The sequence below is a fragment of the Fusarium flagelliforme genome, assembly GCF_020744385.1.
Source record: "Fusarium flagelliforme strain FIESC 12 MPI-CAGE-AA-0113 chromosome Unknown B0J16scaffold_1, whole genome shotgun sequence".
NCBI classification, from domain to species: Eukaryota; Fungi; Ascomycota; class Sordariomycetes; order Hypocreales; family Nectriaceae; genus Fusarium; species Fusarium flagelliforme.
In genome coordinates, this window is record NW_025763503.1 from 8,266,089 (window position 1) to 8,289,929 (window position 23,841).

Sequence of the window (23,841 nt, forward strand, 5' to 3'; positions counted from 1 at the left end):
CTTAAGAACTCGGCCTTGGATCGCCTCGGTGTTTGCGTACGGACATTCACTAGCAAAAGCTAACATCGCCAAGTGGGTGACAGCTAACTGTATTCTGTTCCATGTAGTACTGACCATGTTATAAAGTAAATTGGCGTATGATGTTGCTAATCACGCAGTACTTCCCAACACAGTCGGCCTCTGTTACCTTTGTGCTGAAATGACCGAAGTCCCGAAACGCCGATACTATCGAGATAAGGTTACTGCGCTAGACGACGCCAGGCTTATCCAAGTCTGGGGTCCCCATGGGGAACGCGGGGAAGCCTGCTCACCTCGTAGGCTTGTGGCATCGCCTTCTGCCATGATTGGATTGTTGATGGTCTGGACCTGCGTCTCAACAAAGTGTTCGACTTCTTGTTTCACGTATAAAACAGTCTATCCTTGCCGCCATAATGATGGATATGAACTCTTCCAAGCAGCCTTCCAACACTCGACAACAATATCACGAGGCTATTGACTTCAGCAATGACCGTTCAACGCACAACATCCCAAGCCAGTTCGATGGAGAAGGAGGCGACTACTCACCTCGAAAACGATGCGGTAGTAGATGAGTACCTCTCCCTTTTTCCCCTCTTGGCAACCAAGAGCCTCGAGGAACGTCAGCAAATCGAAAAGAAACTCAAGCGCAAGCTAGATTGGGTTTTCTTGCCGGTCGTCACGCTCATGCTGTTGATGGGTTACCTTGATCGCATCAACGTGGCCAATGCGAGGCTGGCAGGTATGCAGGAGGATTTGCACATGTCTGATACTATGTGGTCTGCGGGGATATCTCTATTCTACGTTGGCTATATTGTCACTCAGCTTCCTGCTACTGTCTACCTTGCCAAAGGACTGCCGCGATGGCAGATGCCGGCCTATGTTATCGCATGGTCTGTCATTACAGCCTGTATGGCTGCTATGAGTAGCGGCTGGTCTTTCCTGGTGTGCCGATTTATGGTCGGTGTTGCTGAGGGCCCTTTCCTTCCCATGGTTAGCTTGATGACTTCGTCTTGGTATACCAAAGAGGAGGCGCCGCTGCGAATGGCCATCTGGCATGCTGGTAACATCGCGTCCAACATCTTCTCAGGTCTACTTGCCGCTGGTATCTTGGAGAATATGAACGGGGTTGCTGGTATGCGCGCTTGGCAATGGTTTGTTATCTTGGAGGGTAAGTAAACACCATCCCTACCATAAAGTACAGCTCCTCAACGCTAACTCCTACAGGTGTCGTCGGACTTTTCGTCGCTGCCGCGGGATTCTGGTGCATCCCCAATTTCCCCCACAACACCGGTACATACTTCATGACACCCGAGATGTCCGAGATGGCCCAATACCGTATGATTGTATCAGCAGGCGGTCGATCTGAGGATGACGAAGGTGGTGCCTGGGAAGGTGTCAAGCTTGCTTGTCAAGACCCGTTCACCTGGATTTACACGGTTCTTCACTTTGGTCTCATCGTCGCCCTTTCATTTAAGGACTTCTTCCCATCGGTAAGTCGCACCGTCAAGCTATCCGCAATGACTAACAAGTCCATCCAGATTGTCAAAACCCTCGGATACTCGAACCTCATGACCTATCTCATCCAAGCGCCACCATACATCTTTGCCTACATCGCCACCTGTGCCATCTCTTGGTCGTCCGGAAGATACATGGAGCATTGCTGGCATATCATTGGCAGCACAGCTGCTTGCATTGTTGGCGTCGTCATCATGATTTCCACACTGAACCCAGGTGCCCGATACTTTGGCATGTTCCTATTGTGTGCCGGACCTTTTGTTGGTCTGAATGTACGTGCAGAGTGCCCCATCTCTAAGTACTGCTCGATGCTAAAAGTAACAGATCCACATTCCTTGGGAAACTACCAACGTGGCCCGCCCTCGCACAAAGCGTGGCGCCCTGGTTGCCATCACCAACTGCATCGCGTCAGTCTCGCATTGGTTCACACCGTATTTCTTCGTAAGTCCCCTATACTCTGTATTCTAAACTCTCGCTGACCAGTCAAGCTTCGCTCCCAAGAGCCTCGCTATCAGAATGGTGGCATTTTGATCATTGCGGGCTGTGTCATGGGCATCATCGGCTGTCTCGTTTGCAAATGGTACGTCAAGAGACTTAACAAGAAGATGGAAGAGCACGAAGTGGCAAACAACCTGCCAAAGCGGTGGCGATACGTTGAGTAGGGTATCAATTTTGTCAGTCTTGGACTGTTGATGCTGTTGTCTCTACTTGTCGCGAACGGTTTGGAGGATTATCGCTGTTGCACACTGAGTACACAAATACGTATGGCCATTCAATTCAAGTTTATTTTAAAGCAATTAACTCAAATATCTTGTTACAACCATAACAAAAGTAGAATCAGACTCCAACAGCTGAATGTGGATTCACTTAGTGACGGGTAGCGGGTAGCCAGACCCCAGTTCCGTGCTCACTGGAAATACTATCGCGCTTTGACTTGTGGGACTGGTAGTGACTACCGGGAATTCGGCGAAAGACCGAATCTGTCGCCTTTCCAAAACAAAAATGACAAGTTCAATATCCACTAGTTTAGTCTAGACTAGAATAGATGAGAGCTCAGTCTACAATCTTGCTGACTCGTGCAAACGCGGGGTAAGCTAAAGCTGGGCTGGCTAGCCAGCCGGAGTTTCGGTGTTTCGGGACTACAGCACTAAGAATACCCTTTCAAAATCTAATCTTTCCCCGCCGTCACTCTCCGTCACTTTTCCCGACCGGCACAATCCTCATTCGCAACACTAAATACCGGCGATTAATCGAAAATGATCGCGTGCACGCTCTGTCACAATCGCAAGGTCAGTGAGTCATAGAGATCGTCCCGGATCTCCAACCCTTGCTGAGTTTGGCCTTGCTCAGTGGTGTCCAGACAGGCTAACACCCCCAGGTCCGCTGTGAAGTTGACGGCGATTCAAATACTTGCATAACATGTAAAGCTGCAGGAGTTGAGTGCATGTGGGCATTCCACCACATCCAATTCCGGACAAGGCTGATGTGATAATCCAGTCCGCGCACCAGAAAGCGCCGTCGCGTGGGAGGTGCTTCTACGGTCCAACAGCCTGACCAGGATTACAGCACTGAGAACAGTCGAGACGTCTCGCAGTCAGCCAGGCCATGCATTGAAGTAAGGGATGCATATCAGACCCCATGTACAAGTCAAGCGACAACCTACATAGGCAGAGGCCACTACATCGCAGATGACGATGAGATAGATGAGTCAAGTGCCCGGGCATTTGAACCGGCAACGATAAAGGTAGGTCCTCATGCAAGCACACAAAAGGAAACACTGGTTCTTTGGAAAGCCTTGGACATACCTCCTCCAGCAGCTCGTCAAAGCCTACTCAGTGCTTTCCTAGACTATTGCAATTTATGGACGCCTGTTTTGGAACCAAAGGATATTCAGGAGCTCTCGCATTTCGACCAGGAAAGGACGTCAATGCTCCTGGCTCAATCGCTATGGTTGGCCGGCAGTAGAGTCACGAATGCGCCTTCTGTGGTTGCCTTTGCTTCATCCGACGACTTCTACCACAGGGCCAAAGCGGTATTCTGGTCTGGAGTTGAGACGGACGGATTATCCGCCATCAAAGCCTCATTGATGCTCCAATGGTACAACCCACAGGCCCCCGAGCATATCTCATTCGATAATAGTGGCTTCTGGCTCAAAATCGGGGTTGGAATCGCACATCAGATTGGCCTGCACAGGGAGTCCCCTCAAGGACCATCGAGAGCAATCCGACGGAGATTGTGGTGGAGCTTGGTAGTGAGAGACTCGTTAATCTCTGTCGCGCATGGTAGACCACGGGTCATCAACCTCGACGACAGCGACGTGCAGCCTCCGATGGCAAGTGACTTCCCAGACTCACTTTTCTCGTTCCAGCTGTTCTCGGCCTGGGTCGATATCTGCACCGTACTTGGGGATATATCGTCTTGCTGCATGAGGAGACACATGTCACGAACAAAACGACTCTACATCGTCAACTCATTATGTCGTTGGACAACGAGTCTACCTCAAGAGCTCTGGGTTGCACCCAGCAATCAACCACCACATAGCTATTTCGCAACCACCCACAATCTGCCGGCCCGTCAACTGTATCTACCATACCTCACCAGCTTAATAGTGCTTTCTCGAATGCAGCACTCAGCGGGATCACTATCGCTGACCGCCACGTTGGCCGCGTCGTTTGTCGCCCGTATTTTTGAGGACTTTCTAGCCAGAGATGAGATTAAAGTTTCGGCACCCATCAGTGTTCGGTATTGCCTAATTTCAAGCATGGCACTAGTCTCAGTCATGCCTGATAAGAGACTCTGGGATGCCGTCCAGCCGGATCTAGAAGTATTACAACAAGCACTCACAGAACTGTCCAAGCGTTGGCGGTCGGCGATTGGGGCTTCTAGGGCTCTCCAGAATGCTATCAACAAGAGACAACAACGTACCGAGAGTTCTACGTCCGGACTGAAGATGGACAATGAGAGTTCTCTGGAATACTTCAAGATGATAGATCTTAGTTACTGCCGCATATGGAGCACTCTGAGTGAGCAGCTATCGTCGAGCCCGCTGGCTACTCAAGAGCAAATGCCCGTGTCGGAGCCGATGCAACAACCACTTAGCGACGCTCTGGAGGCGGGTCCCTTCATTGATACTGGAGAAGCGTGGGATTTGGGCGCGATTCAATTCGAGCATGTAGAGAACTGGATACTTAATGATGGGTTCTTGTTCGACCCTTAAATGAAACTACAACCCAGTCACGTCAAAGCTTATGCTTCTTCTTCCCTGTCCTCAGCTTCTCAAACTCCTTCTGCGGAATCCCCTGGACATTTCTCTCCAGCGCTCCAAAAACCTCATCCACATTCTGTGCATCCAGTTCCCGTCTTGACCTTTGTCGAATCATCTTCTTGATCTGCAACATACTCGACGCATTCAGACCATCATGGAACCGTTCCTTAACCTCCTTGAGGACTTCGCTCCGAAATGCTTCGGCATGACAATCGAAAATCTGATTCACAAAGCCAGTCGCAAATAAATCCTTACTCGTGATTCGCTTCCCCAGAATCAAGGCTTCGTTCGCTCTGGAAATACCCATGCGCTCTGCGAAAGCTATCGACGAGACACCCTCGCTTATGAGGCCGAGGCTGGCGAAAGGTGTCAAAAGATAGGTTTCCGGTGTACAGTAGATGAAATCAGCGAAAGCGATCAGCGCAGCAGCCATGCCCACTACCGGTCCGTTAAGGGCTACGACCAAGATCTTGGGATGCGTGTAAAAGGCCCGTGCAAGATTCATGTTGCTGGCTACTGTGACGGTCAAATTGTGCCGATACAGATCTGTGCCTTCGGCCACCTTTCTAGAGACGGACACGTCGGCGCCACTGCAGATGTATGTTATTACCATAGATTTGTGGAAAGATGGAGGATCTCCTTACGCTGAAAAGAATCTCCCAGTGCCTATCAGCACAGTCGCCACTACTTCATCGTGCTCTGCCACCTCTTGAAGTGTGCGCGCGAGCTGATAGAACTCGTCTTTCGTCAAAGCATTTAGCTTGTTGGGTTTGTTGAGCGTTACGACGGCAATGGGACCGTTGTATTCGACCTCTATTACTGCCATGGTTGCGATTCTGGTCAGAACGCCGGTCTGGATTCACAGTGATGCCTGTGTTGGTGTTGGGCTTGTGTGCCAAGAGCTGAATTTGTGGCAAGTTGGTAGATGCAAAGTCAATCACAATAGCTCATAGCTGGGTCATTTAACTACCTGGCTCTAGACCGAGCCAGCCACAGCCCCCAGGGATAGATCCGTCATAGTGCAGGTCAATCCATTTCGCCGAGACACCGCGTTAGCAAACGCCGAAGCACTCCACACTCGGGATTTTCATCTCGGCCACAACCCCACATTATCGGCACTTGACAACACCCGAGCCTGGGGAAACTTGGGAGAGGAGGCAGATCATAGACGCTATCACAATGAAAACGCACCCTAATAATTAAGTCTCGATGTCAACGAGAAAGATGTGTTTGTCTTCACGGCATGAAACACAATCCCTTGACAAAGTCAATCATCTTATCTCAATATGACTGCAACTACCAACACAGACCGCACGCAGATGGTGCCATCACACGATGGTCCACATGTCTTGCCCAACAACCCATTATTCACCAGACTGTTACGTCACGCCCATCGAAATCGCATTGCCCTGAAAGACCGGCAGCTCGGTGTGTCCAAGACATACGGGGAACTTCTCGATGCAGTGTTGGTCTTCAGGGAAGTGCTACGCGAAGCTTTGCCTTCCAAGGTGCAGCGACGACTGAGCAACGGTAATGAAGTCTATGTGGGCGTGTTGGCTGCAGGTGGCTACGAGTTCACGGTCGCCGTTCTAGCAGTTCTGGCGCTTGGGGCAGCGGTTGTGCCAATGTGTGCGTATATACCCCGTGCCTAGATGTCATTCATCAACTAACTGATCAGTCCCCATGGCACCTGCAGACGAGGTTGTCTACTACGCTACCAAGTCACAACAGGTAGCTATTCTATCCACCTCGGCAACATCACAACTTGCTCAAGACGTGGCGCATCGCTGTGGGATTGTACAGCTGAGCATTCTACCCAACCTACCTCGAACAACCCGTCTAGAGCCACACGACATATCACTATCATCCAACTCTCCACAAGACCCTAGAGAACCCGGCGTGGTCATCTTCACTTCTGGCACAACTGGTAAGCCTAAGGGTGTAGTCCTACGACGTACATACACGCACGAGGGCGCCATCTCGGTCGGCGACAGCTATGGCGTCACGCATACAGATGTACTCCTACACACACTACCAGTACATCATCAGACGGGTCTAGGAACATCCTTCTTTCCCTTTCTCAACGCGGGCGCGTGCATCGAGTTCCATGGCAAATTCGACGCAGCGACCGTCTTGCAGCGCTGGCTACAAGGCGGTCTAACTGTCTTTTCCGCCGTGCCCACCATCTACATGCGCCTGAAGTGGTTCATCGAGCAGCGCCCTGAGAGAGAACAGATCCCCTATAAACAATCCGCTGGCCAGTTCCGTGCTTTCCTTTGCGGATCTAGCGCGCTGCAGGAGCATGTGCAGGATTTCTGGACTGAGTCCATGGGCAGATCCATCCTTCCACGTTATGGCGCTACGGAGATTCCTGGTTGTCTTCGTGTCTCTGTTGATCTTCATGATGCTCCCAAGGGAAGCGTAGGCCAGGCTATGCCAGGCGTGGAGCTCAAGATCTCACCTGAAGGTGAATTGTTAGTCAAGACGCCAAATATGTTTGCCAAGTGAGTATTTCATGATTCTATCTCGATGTTCATGGCTGACCAACAACCAAGGTACCTTATGGATCCCGAGGCAACCAAGAATGCTCATGATGACGATGGCTGGTACAAAACCGGTGATATCGCACGACGTGAAGGTAATTTCTATTTCATCGTCGGTCGCGCATCAGTCGACATCATCAAATCTGGTGGCTACAAGATCTCGGCACTAGACGTTGAGCGCGCATGCCTGACGCTGCCCTATGTAAATGAGGCTATGGTAGTAGGCGTTGAGGACGAGGAGTTTGGGCAGCGTGTCGGTGCAGTGTTGGCTGTGAAGAATGTGAATGCGACAGATGTCAGCCTCGCCGACGTTAGGGAAATTCTTAGGAACCAGTTGGCTGGGTATAAGCTACCGACTGTGCTGAGGGTTTTAGAGGGGGAACTTCCCAAGGGTAATACCGGAAAGGTACAGAAGAAGATCCTGGGACCTAAGCTGGTTCCGAGTCCTGGATATGAGCAGATTCCTGAGGTGCAGGTATGGAAGAACTGGACTCAGGCTGGGTTGGTGCAGGCAAGATTGTAGATTACGATAGAGTCTTTGAGCTTTAGGGTTATATGGGGACTACTGATAGCGAAATTGTACAAATTGGCTTTGAAGACATGCATCCTTTGATTCAAGGGACAAGGCTTGATACAACTTGAAGTCCGCTGTAGTTTCTATGTGGAAGATTCACAAGTCCAGATATTTGCCGTCGAAAGGTTCACAGTGGCTATGCTATTCTTCTTTGTTCCGTGATGTCCATCGCCGTAAACGCCGAACACCGAACCTGGGCTTATTTATTCCAGCTTGGTTAACAAATTAGCCCTCAATATATTTTAAACCTCTTTCTGATTGCTGAAGTCAAGTGCATACGCGCAGATTACCATCACAAGTCTTCTTATACAACCACCAACATGGCAACACCGACTTCGTTTACAGTCACCAAAGGTCCTATCAATATTGAGGCACTGGATCAAGGCACTGGTCCTGTCATCGTCATCCTTCCTTCGCTAGCACGTGGAGCAAACGACTACGACGTCGTCGCTCCAATCCTCACTAAAGCTGGCTATCGCGTTATCCGCCCTCAACCCCGCGGGATCGGTAGAAGCAACGGACCTATGGACAAACTGACATTACACGACTTCGCCGCCGACGTGGCCATGGTCCTAGATCACATCAACTCCGGCCCATCCATCATCGTGGGTCACGCATGGGGAAGCCAGCCGGCGCGCATGCTAGCCGTCGACCGTCCAGACCTCGTCCGCGGGGTCGTCATGGCAGCTGCCTCAGCAGGGAAATTGCCCCCAGGCTCTACCGAGGAACCGTTCAGCCGACTTCGCACCGAGATTGACGGGTCGGGAGATATGTCTCTTCCTGAGTCCAAGCGACTTGAATATTTGCAAGCCGCATTCTTCGGGCCTGAGGGCAACCCGCGTTTGTGGCTAGACGGGTGGAACGAGGCGGCGCACCATGCTCAGGCGCATGCGCGTATGTACACACCTGTTGAAGAGTACTTTAGTGCCGGAGAGACTGTTCCGATTCTGGATCTACAGGCTGAACATGATGCTGTTGTTGTGAAGGATGTCATGAAGCCGTGTTTGGGTGATCGTGTTGAGGTGCAGGTCATTAAGGGTGCAGGTCATGCTATGGCACCTGAGCAACCAGAGGCTATGGCCAATGCTATCATAAATTTTGTCAAGAAGATTTGAGATTGACGCACTTAACAATTATCTATGTTGGCTTTTCGAACAACACAAACACCATTGCGTACAAGGTTATTTGTTCGAATTATTTGAAGGAAAGATGGGTCGAAGTCAGTTCGTCACGCATTTTGTCAACCTGTCGAAATGGTCTGTAAATACAAAACATCGGAGTTTTACCTCCGGAATACTAGGAAAATAAAACAAAACGTCGTGTTAGCTTTATTACCTCTCCTGTATCCTAGCATTCGATCAACCTGTGGTAACGAAGCTACGCAAACACTCAAATGAACGACTTATCTCGTTATGACGGGTAGTCTAGGGTAAGACATACTCACGACATCACCGGAATCACTGCCATAAAGCATGCAGGGGTCCTACTCGGCTGTTAGCTCCATAGCCGAAAGCGGAATGCATCCTATTCGACAATGCTGCTATCCCAGTTGATTAGACTAGCCACTTCGAGACAGTCGATCTCCGCACTGTCACGGAGCTTCGGCTAGTCTCCACGGCGTTTCGACAACACACTAGGAAAGCACCATAACGCCGAGACCCGCTAGAAACAGTGGTCCTGCGAAGCGATGGATTAAATGTCGATGTCTAAATCATCAACACCGTCACAATCACCAGCGGATTTCGGCATCGTTTACTCAAGCCGCGTCTGTAATGAATTTCAACATGTACCAAGACCTTAGTCTCGAGCGTCGTGGAGACGTCTTCATCCTCACTCTTCAGAAGCCACCAGAGAACCGTCTCACATCGCAATTCTGTCAAGAGATCATTCGAGCTCTTAACGATGTCCGCAAGGAATTAGGCCCTGATGCTCCTGGCGCGGTCATCATTCGGGGAAATAATGCCAAGTTCTTTTGCACGGTATGCTCTCATTAATGGCGGGCTGAACAGCTACTGACTGCTTTGCAAAGGGGTTGGATCTACATGAAAGAGATACAAACCCATATGCCAGCTCCGAGGGATTCTATCCGGTAAGCATATCATCTGAACTTTATCCTAATCTGTTGACTGACACATTCACAGCTTGTCGCAACTCTCCTGGACTTCCCGTTCCCCACTATCTGCCTCATTACCGGTCACACCTTTGGAGGCGCGTCCGTCATGACACTAGCACACGACTATCGCATCATGAACAGCACCCGAGGGTACTGGTGTATGCCTGTAGCCGAACTTGGTCTGCATTTCGATGGAATGGGTGCTCTGTTGAGAGCCAAGTTGAGACCACAGACAGCCAGGAAAGTTATTCTTCAAGGCCATAGGTTCACTTCCAGTGAGGCATTGGCGGATGGCGTTGTAGATGAAATTGCCCCACCGGAAGAAATGCTGGATCGTGCTATGGAGCTTGCTGACAAGGTCAAGTCAAAGGCAAAGATGGGGGTCTATGGATTGCTGAGGGGAGAGCTTTATGGAGAGGCGTTGAGAGCGTTTCAGCAGATTAGTTATGTTCATTCTCGCCTCAATTCTCGTCCAGCAAAGGTAAAACTATAGACTTTAGCCGTTAACAGGTTCCGTAGCAGTATAGCAGTTACTCACCTGGTGAGAGATCTTTCAATGCCTTACATACACTAGCTATCCCACCTACATGAAACGCATCAACACTAGCCTTTGTGTAGGTTTTGACAACATGAGGATTAAGACGCGGCGCAACTAGGCTTATCTGGAAATATATAAAAAAGCCCTAAATTTCACCTTAAACGGCATCGAAACTGGACAAATCGAGCCTAGGAGTGTATTTACAATAGATCGACAAGAGGAATAGTATTCCAGAACTGTTTCGACCTGCAGCTGCTCTGATGGTACAGTTTGCCTGTCACCTGTGGGAAGACAATATTGCGAATGTCGACACGAAAGGACCTTACACGGTATTCAAGTTATATTTCCTAAAACTACTGGAAACAGCTACATTACCCCATTACTGCCGTCATGGTAGCGTCCATATCTACATCTCCAGCACTCTGACAGTCTGTATCACCCTGCAGCGACACGTCTTCCTTCAACAATGCATCGATCCAGTCATCGCTTCGCCCGGTTTCTAAAACCACGTCTTCTGCATCAGTGAAGTCCGTCGCTGCTATCTCGATCCCTTGACACGGCGAAGGTTGGCCCAGGACGCTTCTTTCTCCGGGCGCAGTTTCCCCCGTCCAAAGATCCAATGATACTGGTGAGTATGTCCCTTCGGAGCCCTCAGTTAGACAGGATTGTATGATATTGCTAAAGTGCTCACCCAGAGCATCCAGGTAATTAGTTTTGGTAGTTGTCGCTGGCTCTCCACCATGTGACATTGAAGGCGACCTCTGATCGATGTTTCGTTGAGATAGAGTTGGCAACACTTTCTCAACGCGCGATCGTCGGCTCGATAGTGTTTGGCCTTCATTGAATGAGGCGGCCATGTCTGTTTCAGGCAACGGTCCTCCCCAAGAAATGATAGTGTCCAGTTTCTCAACGAGACGAGCATATAGTCTCGGTCTTGTATCTAACAGCTCCCTCCAGCTACCTATCTGGAGTGGTTCTTTACCGGGTGGGAGGAGATCTTCCTGCATAATCTGACTGAAGTTGCGGTTGACAACTTTCACTGCTTGCAGAATGTACTCAAGCTTATCCCTGTAATGGAGCCTCAAACATGCCATGAGCCTTCGCACCCAGTCTGGGCAACGGGGAACATGTGCCCCGCCAACCGCCTGGGCCGGCTGTTTTGTGTTCAAAAGATACAACAGCAGTGGAAGTGCTGTACAGAATATCCTGGAAGAACGTGCATCAGCTTCAGTGGCTATTTGGAACTGATTGGGTCTACTCACATGCTTTCCGGGACCTGGGGTAGGAGCTGCTGTTGCAAAGAATCCAAAAGTCGATCCGTCAAGTTAAGTATGCAACTCGACAGGTCGTGTTTCGGTTCACGAACGGAAGGCCGCTCGTGCATCTGGTAATGTGAGGCTGCCAAGTGGGGGCTCCTTGTAACGCCAAGGAGTTCACTATGACAGAGCGACAACATGGCAGTACTGTTGCGAAAGGTTAGTTCGTCTCAGAACTGCAGTATACTTGGAAGATCGTATGGAGATGGCAACTTACTCATAATGGACATATATCATGCTTATCAGAAGCTGTACAGGGTCATGCCTTGGGGCTCCATGTTCTCTTTCATCGCTGGAACTGGCGGGTGAGTCACCCAACGCGGAATCTTGTCCAGAGATTGAGATTACCAAGCTGTCATTATACCATGTTTTCAGCTCCTCCTTGCACTCGCGGAACTCATGTTCATCTCCACCCAGCGTCAGCGCAGTGGACGTGCCTCTTTGAGGATAGACTAGGGCCAAAACCCTTCTCAAGATAGCAACAAGAGAAGACATCTGTTCATGAGCTTCAATAAGTTGCTGCTTTGCTTCAACGCCATAGACTCGAGAACGTCCAATCTCGTGTGACAGATCGGTACGAGACAGGACGGGGTGATCTTCAGCCATACCGGGAGGCATCACAAGGGGCCGACGGTTATACAAGCTGTGAATACAGTCGCTAAGAATGCAACATCCTAAAAGCCGTCTAAGATTGCTCGGGCTGAAGACGGGTTTGCGCGGCCCCAGAAGCTTGGCCTCCGCGATAGCATCTTGGCAGTGAGAAATGGCCCGGCCGAGCCATTGACTTCCCGTTCTTGAGGCCTTTTGTAGAGGCCAGTGAGCAAGGAGAAGAGAGACCTCAGCAAGCACGACTGGCGATGACTCGGTGTCTTGGTCGTATAAAAGCTGCGAAGGAAATTAGCCTGGTGACTAAATTCCGAGGGGCTTTGGGTTCAACGCACCTGAGTCTTCCGAAAGAACCTTTTCCGCGCCTGGGATGCAGAATCAAGCTGCAGACCAAGAATGACATCATGATCCACGTACTTAAAGCTCCATTAGTTAGAACCTCAACATGATCTATTGAAGGACTTACTTTGCACGCCACGAACAGCATGGCTGAAAGTAGTATAAATGGAATTCGACCGGCCTTACCGCCTGAATCATAAATAGACCAGAACTCGGCTTCGTTGACAACAGGCAAGATCGGATGAGCATAACGAAAGTACGCCCGGACTAGATTGTCCAGGAAGGTACTTTCAGGTATTTTGAAACATCCTTGGGATTCCAGATAATTGACATCGTCTGTATGTAGAGAACTAAGATTGGTGATGCAGAGGAAAGGGTAATACGCAAATGTGATTTCAGGCGAATGGTCATGCATCGGACTTGACTGTGCTAGCTTTGGCGTCTCCAATGTGTCATCGGCCAAGAAGGTAGGTAAATCTTCATCTTCCTTGGGAGATGGAAGAGGCTCGATAACTGTCTTTGCACTTGACACTCTGGGCTTGGTGCGGTCTCTATTGTGCACATGTTAGTGTGTGAGATATACACCAGACAAAAGTCTTGTACTTGCCTGTAGTGATGAGGGCGGCGACAGGTGACGACACATTGTTTACTGTCAAGAACACAGTTGGTGCAAGTATTATCACGGACGAATGCCACGTCGCAGCGCACCTTTCGCTCTCTGCAGGATAAGCATGCCCTGACATTGATCTTGTTAGCCGAGCTTTGTGGAGGTGCATGATAGGCTGATGGGCTTTTGCTGCACGTCAGATGACTTACCTGGGTGATCTCTTTCGAGCATCTTGCCGTCTCTGCCTCGGCTTGGCTTCGTCGTTCTCTGTCATTGTCATCTTTAGGCTTGAACCGAGGCTTGATTCAGACAGGCTACCAAACGACGTTATCAGGACAGGATCATTAGTACGCATATAATGCAACTCATCAAGCCTCCATATAGACCAATATGTGAACGGGAGGCTACCCGAACCAACCCGGTTTCTGTCTGGGGGAAATCCGGGGTAACTCCGTGTGTGGATCGAAAGTACCGAACGTGGCTTGATAAGCTTTGTAACGCCGAATTGGACTCTATAACGCCGAGTGGGGCTCTACAACACCGACTGAGCCTTGGAAGCTAGCCAGTGCGAATGGAACCGGATTATATTCAAGGTTGAGACTTAAAGAGTTGATTTGGCGTCGAGTGATATTGGCTGGACTTGTAGTGAAAGACGAAGAAGAACAGTAATCATGGCTGAACGTGTCGCTCAAATTGCATCTCACGTTGCATACCCAAGAGGTCTTCTGGAGGGACAAACTGCAATAATCACGGGAAGTGGCCAAGGCATTGGCGCTGAAGCAGCGCGTCTATTCGCTCAAGAGGGTGCCAAAGTAGTTGTTTGCGACGTTGATTCAGGTAAGTGCCTCTGAAATAAATCAGAATTATACTTACAATTCGTCCAGCCAAAGCACAAAGTGTGGCTGATAAGATCACTAGTTCTGGAGGCCGGGCCATCGCAGTCGCTGGTGATATCACACATAAAGACTACATCGACCAGCTCGTCAAGCGCGCGGCTGAATTTGGCGGAGGAGAGATTCATATCATCGTAAACAATGCCGGTTACACATGGGACGGCGTGGTGCATAAAATGACCGATAAGCAATGGGCTGCTATGTCCAGCATTCACGGCACTGCGCCCTTCCAGCTTATTCGCACCGCAGCGCCCTACTTCCGGGTCAAGGATGGGAAGCAAAGGAACATTGTCGGCATATCTTCAACATCAGGAGTACACGGAAACGCGGGCCAGTCTAACTACGCCTTCTTTAAAGCTGGCGTGGTGGGACTGATGAAGACGATTGCGAAGGAATGGGGTCCCGGGTTTAACGTCCGGGCTAACACGGTGGCGTTTGGGTACATTGAGACGCGCCTAACACAGGCGAAAGAGGATGGGGCGTTTATTACGGGTCCAGATGGGGAGAAGGTCCAGCTTGGTGTTCCTGGAAGGGATGGCAAATCCTCGTTTGAGGACATCCCACTTCGCAGGCCGGGCTCAGCAGAAGACGCCGCTAAGGTTATACTTGCTGTGTGCAGTCCTCTGTTCTCCTATGTTACGGGGCAGGTGATCAGTGTGACTGGAGGTAGAAATATGTGAGGCAAGTTATCGTTTAGCACAGTCAGTTAATTCACATCGCGGTACTCGGGAAAGGATCGAACGATGGTTGGCATGCTCCCAAATTTACTGTCCAAGATATGCCATCTTGTATACACTTGAAAATGCACTATTTGTAGGGAGGAAATAAATTCTAGTGATACAATGTTTCTCAAAGGTTGCCTTTGGATACCTTGGCCGTCTTGTTCCCGAGATTTCGTGATGCCGAAAGAACCAGGTTGATATGACTGGCAACCGCAACAAGATCCCCTTCCTGATCCAAAACGCTGACCTGCAAGTCAAGCCGTCCTTGATCGATTTTCCTGGCTTCGGTCCTGATGAAAAGCCACTCTACACCCTCCTTTGGCAACAGTTTCTTGATGTCTAAGTTCATGACAAGTGTCGGGTACCAGAATGGATCATTCCTCGAGAAAGGTACCCCTTCACTGCTCTCACCAGGCAATGGCCTCCAGCTCTCAACAACATAAGGCTTCGCGTCCGCAACAAGAGGTAACGAGGCATTAGTGAGAAGTTCACCGCTCGATAGCCGAATCCATGCATCTTCGAGGCCTTTGTGCCCGGGCTGTCGTCGATAATATGACTCAAAGACACCTTCCACAGCGCGTACAAATCCCAGCGATGCCAAGTGATCTATCTGGATACGACCCGCTCCGGAAGACCAGTTCGGGTCCAATCCCTTAACAGCGCGCTCAAAATCAATGGGCGGGGCTGGAGGGAGGAGATGCCAGCCGGTAGCAAGAGTCAGGCCGTTTGTTGTCGGAGCCACACATACAAAGTAGCCCAGAACGCACTTGCGCGTGCCTTGAAGAAGAACTGCATGAAAGGTTGAAGTCGCGCGACCGCTCTTTATGGTCTCGATGGTGATCTTGGCGTCACCTATCTGGGTGCGGTTGACGTATTGGAGTTGGGCTGAGATGATGTCTTGTCCGAGGCCAAGATTTTGAACATGGCTCTCGACGGCTTGATACATTACGCTTGCGACATACCCGCCATTTGGTACTGCCATCTATGTCAATTATTATTCTCGTAGGAGTCTGATGGGATAACAAACCGGCACCTACGCAGTACTCTTGGACAAGATTGCCGCTCCATGAGTGGTCCGTAAGCTGAGCCACGCGTACAGCCGCTTTGAATGATACGATAGATGAACTCATGTTGTTGAAGTACACTGTCTTGCAGGAAGCACTATCAGCCTTTTGCACTGTTGATATGTATATATGTCCTAGTCGGGTGGACAGTCCATGCTTTTTGAACTCGGAGATATCGCACTATCGCTTGACGGTCCAAAGCCCCATGGGGTAAGGCTTGACGGCGTTTCTCCCCTCCCACCCCGCTAAAAGATGGGGACCTCGGTAAAAGTTTAGCTTACCCTGGAGCTTGAAGACTACTGTCGACACAGCGGCGACATGAAAAGGTAACTCCATGCTGTTGCACTGAAGGGCGAACTTTAAGTGGTAAGACTTAAGATCTTGGATGATTGCAGTTGCTTACTGCAATTGTTAACTTTTTTAGCGTCGGTAATGCAATGCCAATTGAGTGGTATGTTGGATAAATCACGGCTCCTTGCTCGCTATTGCCATCACCTGCCACAAGTGCAAAGGTCACCGAGGTGATGGGAACCGGACTTCCCGGAAGGAATCTCGCATATTAATAACCATCAACCAACGAATTGTTACAAAGTAGCTAGACATTTCAGATACAACCGCTCGTCATGAAGGTTTGTCTTGCTATTATTTTATTCCGTACATTAAAGGAAGCTGGCCTGTTTCTTATCAATTCACTCACTCAGCTTCTGTTATCATGCCACAACAAGTGGGACTTTCTCACCAGGTGTCTAAATGCAACTCAAAATTTGAAATAGATGCAGTCTATTTATACTTTGAGGGACCTTCTGTCCTTCAAGAGGCGACTACAAAGTATCAGGATACCTCCAGTGAGAGTAGTCAACCCAGCCCAGATCCACGCCGCCGTATACCCCAAAGACTTTCTCAAAGCACCACCAACAGGTGGCCCGAACAGCAGTGCAAACGACATAACAGAAAAGGCCATGCCAAATCTCGTCCCAATCCTTCGAGGATCACCAGTAAGCCTTACAAATATTGTCGGTTGCATCGCAAAAAAAGACCCGGTAATGAATCCCTGGACGATGACCGTAGCAAGCAGACGTGGCGCGGTTGTCGCCACGATGAGACTCAGACTTGTGATGGCCAGAACTGTTGCAGCGCCAATGATGGTGTTCATAGGTCCCAAGTACTGAGCAAAAAATGCCGGTACAATACGTCCGAGGATAGAACTGCTGTTCAGAATAGCCAAGAGGAAAAGAGCTAGATCAGGCGACACAATATTGCGGTCGAGCGCATAACTTTGGACATGCACGAATGGCGTGTACATACCCAAGAAGACCGAGAAGCATCCAGCGACAAACATCAGATAAGGCCAGTCAGTGAAGGCCGTCTTATCAATGAATGGTCGTCGCGACGTCCCGCTCCCAGGCGGGCGAAGGACGATGTTGGAAAACAGTAGCAGAACTAGTAGTACGAGCGCCATAGCCCTGGTTGTCCATTGTAAAGTTGTCCTGATGCTTAGTTCTCGGATCATGATAGGTAGAACCACACTGCGAAACGTGTTAGTTTAAGATGAGCCAATAGTCGGTTGATTACTACTTACCCCCCAAGTCCACTACCGCACGCCGCGAGCCCATTCGCAAGAGGTAAATTTTTAGTGAACCACAATGAAGGAATGGCCACGCTCAGGATTGATAGACAACCAGTACCAATACCAATCATAAGTCCTTGGCTCAAAAGATAGTGCCAGTACCTTGTGCTTATGCTTTGAAGTACAGTGCCGACAACGATAAAGACCGATCCGACACCAAGCAAGTGTCTGAAGTAGCCAGAGTCGTAAATGGGACCTACGATAAAGCCTGAAAAGACCATGATAAAAGTCTGAAGAGAGCCAATGACTGATATCTGGAATGGGATATGGGTCGTCAGCTCATCGCGTTCGTATATAGTCTGAAAGCTCCCGAAGCTTCCAATGACGCCTAAAACTAGTCAGTTTCTTCCGAACAATATGTTCACATGGATAGATGTCGTACCCCAGGTGCAGAAATAGAGACAAAATGACCCAGCTACCTGTAGCCAGGCCAATAGCCCACCGTCTGGAGGTCCATCGTGAACTGAAGCGCGGTCATCCCCGACGCTGGCGACTCCCTTGGTATCTACCATTACTAACAATCGATCGATGGATTTTCAGATTACAAGAGACGACCAGCCAGTTGACCATGCTATGAGCAGGTGACGAGTTACTCAACTAGGCGTTAATGAAAAGATGAACCGGAGTTCTCCGTACATACGCAGAGATTGATAAGCAGCCCCATCTGTTCTGAATCATGCAGCGGCAAGGTAGATCTTTACTTCGTACTTTATTTCCCTTTCGATTTATCTCTGCAAGCATGCAAGCAAGTAATTAAAAGTTGACCTCTGCATGGTGGGCCTCGATGCAACGTAACGCAACTTTAGAACTAAACCAGCGAATCACGACAGGGGAGAGACATGGGTTAGGTGACAGAATCTGTAAAGGAAGTATATCCGAATACTACAGTGCTGTTTAAATTTCTTGTTTCAAAGTGGAAAACTGGCCAGCGTCCACAGATACCACTTCGTCGTTTACAATTGTCGTATGAGGAAGGTGGCTCGTTCGGAAATACCGTTCTTGTAATCCCAGTCCGGAAAAGACTTTATCCCTCTGGAGACAGATTCAGGATGTCACTCAACTTTCACAATGCAATGCTTGTTTGTGACACATAGGAAGACAAGATGGGAAGGTGTGATGTGATTTCCTGTGACGGCCGAAGCTAATATTTTAAACGCGTATTCATGCTTTCATTAATCCGAGCACGGCATGATCTTGTTAACATTAGTAAAATCTGTTTCGGCTAAAAACCTTGTTTAATATAGCGCCGATGGGTTCATGCACACCTTTTCTAGGGTAAAAGATTACTTGACAAGAATCGGAAAAGTCTCCCCTTCAGTTTTGAGTGAATGTTGCAAAATGGAGAAGAGAACTTGACATGCAGCGAATAAAATATTAATTCAATGTATTGTCAATGACACAAAATAACTTCGTTCACCTTACCTATGTGGAGTAGGTATCTAGGTACACTTTCCACCCTTGATCCTCCGTGCCACTTCCCACATACCCTACATACATATCCGGCCGCACGACCACTACCAGGGATTCTTCACCTGTAACCCAATCTGCAGTAAAGTCCGCCTGATTGGCCTTCTCATGTGGCAAAATGCTATACACCACAGACGGAACAAGATCAGCGGAGATACGCTTCCCAATTGACAAGACAATAAAGTGCCCGTAAGAAACAATGGCGTAGAGCCTAGTGGCTTCACCAGCATCTGTCTTCAGAGTAACATCGGGGCAGCGATACCCGGGCTTCCATATACCCTGCTCTACACCCTGCACAAGAGGCGTGACGAACTCGTTATAGTTGACACCCATACCTATACATGTTAGTGTCAGGAAACAGATGACGTAGCGTGCACAACTCACCTGTGATGTACCCAGCGTTTCGCTCAATTGTAGAGACATACTTCTTGGCCGTGTGTACCGTGTCTCTTACCAGGGCTGCAGCCACCCCGATGACCTGAGCTGCCGTACCTCTTCGCTCAATGTCGTAGCTACTGAGAATATCTTGTTTCGCCCTAGCAGTCAGCCCCGACGGCGTCACTAGGGATGATAGACGCCAAGCTAGGGCAAATGCATCAGAGACACCGGTGTTCAGGCCTTGACCACCATTGACGGAATGAACATGTGCAGCGTCCCCAGAAAGTATCACTCTACCGAGTCCATCTTTGGAGATAAAGTTACCAGCAATCCTCTCTTTAACTACGAGGTGGTCAGTAAGACAAACAAATTTGAGGATAAGCACGTACCAGTAAATGTGCTGAACCATTCTGTTTTCGTGAACTCGACTCGGTAGGGAGCGAGATGTTTCTTGATAGATTCTTCGGCCAACTCCTGCGTCACCTCACCCTTTGGCAAGACATAGAAACGAGACATCCCTCGCTCGCGGGGAATCCACGCCACTCTTGACTCCCCATCAAGCTCGAATGTGATGATCTCAGGACAAACAGGAAAGTCAGTATCCAGGAAGGTATCAAGAACAGCCCAGGTCATCTCAGGCTTGGTACCAGTAAAGGTAATACCTAGAGACTTTCTGACGAACGATCTTGCGCCGTCTGCGCCGACGACATACTTGCTTCGCACTGCTCGACCTGAGCTTGTCGTGACCTCAACAAAGCCTTCTTCTTCAACGACGCTTGTTACATGTTCGTTGTAGCTCACATTGTCGCCTAGACGTTGTCGCATAACCCTTTCCACTTCGGGCTGACCGATCATGAGGAAGTTCTTGTGTAGAGCATGCTCAATACCAACCCACCAAGCGTTCTGACGAGATTTGAAATCGCCTTCTTTGAATGTTGAACTGGCTGCTGCTTGTTAATTTGGATCTCGTCAAGGTATCGAGTTCTTACTATTGCACTTGAGGCCGTCAGGCAAAAGCTCTTCTAGAATACCTGCAACTTCGAAATATTGCTGAGTGCGGGCATTGAGAGCATCAGCGCGACCTAGCTCTAGCGTTGAAGGCTTCTCATCTATATCAGCGTTAGATTGGAATCCAACTTTACAGCCATATTAGACAACTTACCGAGAACTCGTACTGAGATGTTCAGCTGCTGAAGGAGGAGGGTTACGAAGAGACCAGTTGGGCCTCCACCGATAACAGTAACGTCGACTTGTTCCATAATTACAAATGGTTCCTGATTGCACCTTCAGATGTTTTCACAATCCTGGAGGAGAGCGTAAGATGTTGTAGAAAAAACTGTATAGATGTTCTGTACTCACCTTCCAGATAGACCGTTAGCAACAACCAGGATTAAGTGTAAGGATGCCCAATGCGGTGGCTGTATTTCCGATAAATGCACTGATCTTTGATCCACTATTCTCTGCCCAAACGAGGATCCAAACGAGCGCCTAAACGAATAATCGTCAACCGGTGGGATACCGCGCGGGATACCGATAAGTCTCCCCGTCTATTCCTTCTACATTCAAAGCAAAAAAGGATCAAATTTGTCAACCTCAGAACCATGGTGGGATCGAGCCGTGACATGCATGGATTACTGAGATTATCTGATGGAGATCTTTCCTCAGAAGCGGCGAAACCACGGCCTTGGCAATCAAGTTTGCCGACGGACTTATTGCTACCCTGATTTGGATCCATGTAAGTCACATTGTAACCTTCCTTAAGCGGATCTGCTTCTTGAATCGTTATTATTGATAGGGTGTTCACCAATGAATTGCTCGATCCAGGATCCTTCTATCACGTCTTGGTCACTTAGGAAGAGGACTTCGCCACAAGTGGTCTTGTGGTCCACTACTCGCACCATTTGGTAAGAATTCCCTTGGTGAAACGCGATGGTTAAACTCGGGGGCTGCCGTCCTTGGAACCCGTGAAAACTGTGACATATGCCATCGGAATCCTCCGTCTACGATACTTATTCCCTCTCCACCTCCTTCTTGCCTTGTTGGCTATCTTTATTTTTACACGGGTTTTGCTACCATTGGCATACTGTCCACCTACCCCCTCCGCCTTGCATACTCCCCTTCAAACTCATCATGGCTGTAGTTGAACACTCTTTCGGTCTGCCCTTCCAAAAGGAAGAAGCGGCAGGTAAAGCCCAACCTTTGCCACTTTTCCTCGACAACACAGCTCTTGAAACCTCAAGCAAGATCCTTCACGTCATCAGAAGGTATCGCATGCAACGAGAAGAGATAACTTCCGATGAATCAACTCTCAAGTTCATCGCCCTCATCTACACCCATGTCAAGGCCGGACATGCAGTACCTCTCTGTTTACCTGCATTTCCTTTCAAGTCACCTAACTCAACTTCAAAAACCTTGGGCAAGCTTCCCGATAAGGGAGAAGAGATTGCCCTCGCTCACTTGAATGGTCTTTGCAGTGCCATCGGTGACGTTTATCCACACGGCGCCAAACTGACTATTGTATCAGATGGCCTTGTGTATAATGGTATGTGGAAGCTCTTAGGCCCTCGAAAAAGCTCCTGCTGACACCAATCAGACTTACTAGGTGTTCCGGACAAAGATGTCTGGGCATATGGTGAAACCCTTCGCTCCATGGCATTTGAAATGGACTTCAAGAATCTTTCTTTCTCCCGTCTAGGAGACCTGGTGGACATAGATATGCCAAAGGATTTGGAAGAGATGACCTATGTGGCCAACGCCTCAAATTTCCGTCGTACACTCCTGAATACCTTCAGCAAACCGGGGTGGAGCTGGGATCAAGTCCGGCAGATGGAGGATCAATGCATGACTTATCGCGGCTACATTAAATTTCTTCAAACGGACTTGGAGACGGTTTATCCGGTGGATGAGTCTCGAAGCAAGTCGGCGTACAAGAAAGGAATTGAGTATATCACCAAGCAGATGATGGCTCGAGGAGAGGTAATCAACTTTTCTTCATCTGAAACTCTTGTACTAACTCTCGCTAGGCATTTGCAAATGCAGTTCGACAAAGGTATCCAGACCATGTTCGCCTATCTATCCATCCATCAACTGGAACCACAAAACTTTCCATCAGTCTACTCCCTACAGAACAGCTTTACACAACGCCGTGGCACTGTAGTGTGGCTTACTGGTTAGATGGCACTATCAAGACCGGTATGCGATCAGAGTTTGAAAACGACCCAACTCTCGAACTAGTCCATGTGAACAAACGACCTTCGTATTTCAGGGAAAAGTCTCCTCTGTTCTCATGGGCAGAAGACAAAGGCGGTATAACCGTCACTCCAATGTACCCATCTGGCCTGACAATCCGTCCTACTAACGGCTCTGGATCTTTGACACTGGACGACATCGACACGCAGAGAGTAAGCGCTCTATCGGAACTCAATTCACCTGTGGTTCTTAAGGGGTTTGTAAAGAAGCCGAACCGGGACAGGTTAATTGACTTGAGTCATCGATTTGGAACACCACTTCCTTGGAAGTTTGGTCTGCTTCTCGAAGTCAAGGACCGTGGCCAAGATGCACAAGGGTTGAACAATGTTTTGTCAGCAGAGCCTATGCCAATGCATTATGATGGATTGTTCAAAGTGGTTAAAACGACCGATGAGAATGGTCAAGAGAAGACGGTTTCAACTCCACCACGGTAAGCACCACTTTTATAACTTACACAACTCCCGCAACTGACTCATTGATGAAGATTTCAACTTTTCCATGGCGCCACGTCTTCACCTAAAGACACCGGTTTCACAATCTTCTCTTCATCAACACTCTTCTTCAAGTACCTCCCATCATGGATGAGAGAACAGGATCTCTCAAGACTCACGTGGAGCGTTTCAACCTCAGCATTCAACAACACTGTATTAGGAGGCCTCCCTTTGGTTGTTGACCATCCTACCAACGGCAAGCCGTGCCTCCGATATCACGAACCATGGCCGCAGTCTAAGACAAGGTTCGATGCTTCCGACGTGAGGATCGAAGGACTTGAGCCTCGACAAAGCGCGGCTATATGTAGTACCATCGACTCAGTGCTTTATGATCGCCGGGTTGCTGTTTATTACGCTTGGGAGAAGGGTGATATCTTGGTCAGTGATAACACTTTAATGATGCACACGAGGAGTGACTTTACTTCGGGGATTGATCGGGAGCTGTGGAGGATTCACTTTGATTAGAGTGCTTTATGTCGTGGTGGTGACGATCGAGTATGGCATTATCAATACAAA

General features: G+C 49.1%; 10 protein-coding genes across 10 annotated transcripts; 6 read left to right on the top strand and 4 right to left on the bottom strand.

Annotated features, from left to right (window-relative positions):
- Nucleotides 1-504: 504 nt before the first annotated feature.
- Nucleotides 505-2,296, top strand: B0J16DRAFT_392939 (major facilitator superfamily domain-containing protein; the record flags this gene model as incomplete). The annotated part of the gene is made up of 5 exons (XM_046132036.1): nucleotides 505-1,190; nucleotides 1,220-1,508; nucleotides 1,557-1,805; nucleotides 1,858-1,974; nucleotides 2,022-2,296. The coding sequence occupies 5 exons, from the start codon at nucleotides 505-507 to the stop codon at nucleotides 2,193-2,195; spliced, it is 1,515 nt and encodes a 504-aa protein (XP_045990642.1). The 3' UTR covers nucleotides 2,196-2,296.
- Nucleotides 2,297-2,741: 445 nt separating this feature from the next.
- On the top strand, nucleotides 2,742-4,761 carry B0J16DRAFT_47941 (uncharacterized protein). The gene is made up of 3 exons (XM_046133917.1): nucleotides 2,742-2,822; nucleotides 2,912-2,979; nucleotides 3,031-4,761. Exons 1-3 carry the CDS (start codon nucleotides 2,790-2,792, stop codon nucleotides 4,748-4,750), a joined length of 1,821 nt encoding a protein of 606 aa, XP_045990643.1. The 5' UTR covers nucleotides 2,742-2,789; the 3' UTR covers nucleotides 4,751-4,761.
- An 11-nt stretch (nucleotides 4,762-4,772) lies between these two features.
- On the bottom strand, nucleotides 4,773-5,624 carry B0J16DRAFT_258828 (ClpP/crotonase-like domain-containing protein; the record flags this gene model as incomplete). The annotated part of the gene is made up of 2 exons (XM_046123197.1): nucleotides 4,773-5,388; nucleotides 5,443-5,624. The coding sequence occupies 2 exons, from the start codon at nucleotides 5,622-5,624 to the stop codon at nucleotides 4,773-4,775; spliced, it is 798 nt and encodes a 265-aa protein (XP_045990644.1).
- A 460-nt stretch (nucleotides 5,625-6,084) lies between these two features.
- On the top strand, nucleotides 6,085-9,030 carry B0J16DRAFT_353329 (uncharacterized protein; the record flags this gene model as incomplete). The annotated part of the gene is made up of 4 exons (XM_046129304.1): nucleotides 6,085-6,427; nucleotides 6,477-7,302; nucleotides 7,354-7,816; nucleotides 8,215-9,030. The coding sequence occupies 4 exons, from the start codon at nucleotides 6,085-6,087 to the stop codon at nucleotides 9,028-9,030; spliced, it is 2,448 nt and encodes an 815-aa protein (XP_045990645.1).
- Nucleotides 9,031-9,699: 669 nt separating this feature from the next.
- B0J16DRAFT_260917 (ClpP/crotonase-like domain-containing protein) lies at nucleotides 9,700-10,521 on the top strand (the record flags this gene model as incomplete). Its single annotated transcript, XM_046123258.1, has 3 exons — nucleotides 9,700-9,894; nucleotides 9,945-10,004; nucleotides 10,057-10,521. The coding sequence occupies 3 exons, from the start codon at nucleotides 9,700-9,702 to the stop codon at nucleotides 10,519-10,521; spliced, it is 720 nt and encodes a 239-aa protein (XP_045990646.1).
- Nucleotides 10,522-10,932: 411 nt separating this feature from the next.
- On the bottom strand, nucleotides 10,933-13,714 carry B0J16DRAFT_392959 (uncharacterized protein; the record flags this gene model as incomplete). Its single annotated transcript, XM_046132037.1, has 6 exons — nucleotides 10,933-11,772; nucleotides 11,829-12,029; nucleotides 12,100-12,767; nucleotides 12,824-12,904; nucleotides 12,955-13,378; nucleotides 13,644-13,714. 6 exons carry the CDS (start codon nucleotides 13,712-13,714, stop codon nucleotides 10,938-10,940), a joined length of 2,280 nt encoding a protein of 759 aa, XP_045990647.1. The 3' UTR covers nucleotides 10,933-10,937.
- Nucleotides 13,715-14,090: 376 nt separating this feature from the next.
- B0J16DRAFT_392961 (uncharacterized protein) lies at nucleotides 14,091-15,007 on the top strand (the record flags this gene model as incomplete). The annotated part of the gene is made up of 2 exons (XM_046132038.1): nucleotides 14,091-14,271; nucleotides 14,319-15,007. The coding sequence occupies exons 1-2, from the start codon at nucleotides 14,106-14,108 to the stop codon at nucleotides 15,005-15,007; spliced, it is 855 nt and encodes a 284-aa protein (XP_045990648.1). The 5' UTR covers nucleotides 14,091-14,105.
- Nucleotides 15,008-15,084: 77 nt separating this feature from the next.
- Nucleotides 15,085-16,285, bottom strand: B0J16DRAFT_298813 (thioesterase-like superfamily-domain-containing protein). The gene is made up of 2 exons (XM_046124509.1): nucleotides 16,077-16,285; nucleotides 15,085-16,024 (listed from the first exon to the last, which is right to left on the bottom strand). Exons 1-2 carry the CDS (start codon nucleotides 16,177-16,179, stop codon nucleotides 15,177-15,179), a joined length of 951 nt encoding a protein of 316 aa, XP_045990649.1. The 5' UTR covers nucleotides 16,180-16,285; the 3' UTR covers nucleotides 15,085-15,176.
- A 612-nt stretch (nucleotides 16,286-16,897) lies between these two features.
- Nucleotides 16,898-20,844, bottom strand: B0J16DRAFT_360600 (FAD binding domain-containing protein; the record flags this gene model as incomplete). Its single annotated transcript, XM_046129706.1, has 8 exons — nucleotides 16,898-17,639; nucleotides 17,843-18,068; nucleotides 18,123-18,226; nucleotides 19,236-19,542; nucleotides 19,592-19,927; nucleotides 19,975-20,529; nucleotides 20,575-20,694; nucleotides 20,748-20,844. 8 exons carry the CDS (start codon nucleotides 20,842-20,844, stop codon nucleotides 16,898-16,900), a joined length of 2,487 nt encoding a protein of 828 aa, XP_045990650.1.
- A 342-nt stretch (nucleotides 20,845-21,186) lies between these two features.
- B0J16DRAFT_392968 (Pyoverdine/dityrosine biosynthesis protein-domain-containing protein) lies at nucleotides 21,187-23,830 on the top strand (the record flags this gene model as incomplete). Its single annotated transcript, XM_046132039.1, has 5 exons — nucleotides 21,187-21,202; nucleotides 21,726-22,067; nucleotides 22,179-22,561; nucleotides 22,609-23,264; nucleotides 23,319-23,830. 5 exons carry the CDS (start codon nucleotides 21,187-21,189, stop codon nucleotides 23,788-23,790), a joined length of 1,869 nt encoding a protein of 622 aa, XP_045990651.1. The 3' UTR covers nucleotides 23,791-23,830.
- Between the last annotated feature and the right edge of the window lie 11 nt (nucleotides 23,831-23,841).

Bases quoted from the DNA above. Each gene is read 5' to 3' on its own strand.
- B0J16DRAFT_47941 (XM_046133917.1), top strand. From the start codon at position 2,790: ATGATCGCGTGCACGCTCTGTCACAATCGCAAG. The intron at 2,823-2,911 runs GTCAGTGAGTCA...TAACACCCCCAG, and splicing joins CGCTCTGTCACAATCGCAAG to GTCCGCTGTGAAGTTGACGG. The intron at 2,980-3,030 runs GTGGGCATTCCA...GTGATAATCCAG, and splicing joins GCTGCAGGAGTTGAGTGCAT to TCCGCGCACCAGAAAGCGCC.
- B0J16DRAFT_298813 (XM_046124509.1), bottom strand. From the start codon at position 16,179: ATGAGTTCATCTATCGTATCATTCAAAGCGGCTGTACGCGTGGCTCAG. The intron at 16,025-16,076 runs GTTTGTTATCCC...CATAGATGGCAG, and splicing joins AGAGTACTGCGTAGGTGCCG to TACCAAATGGCGGGTATGTC.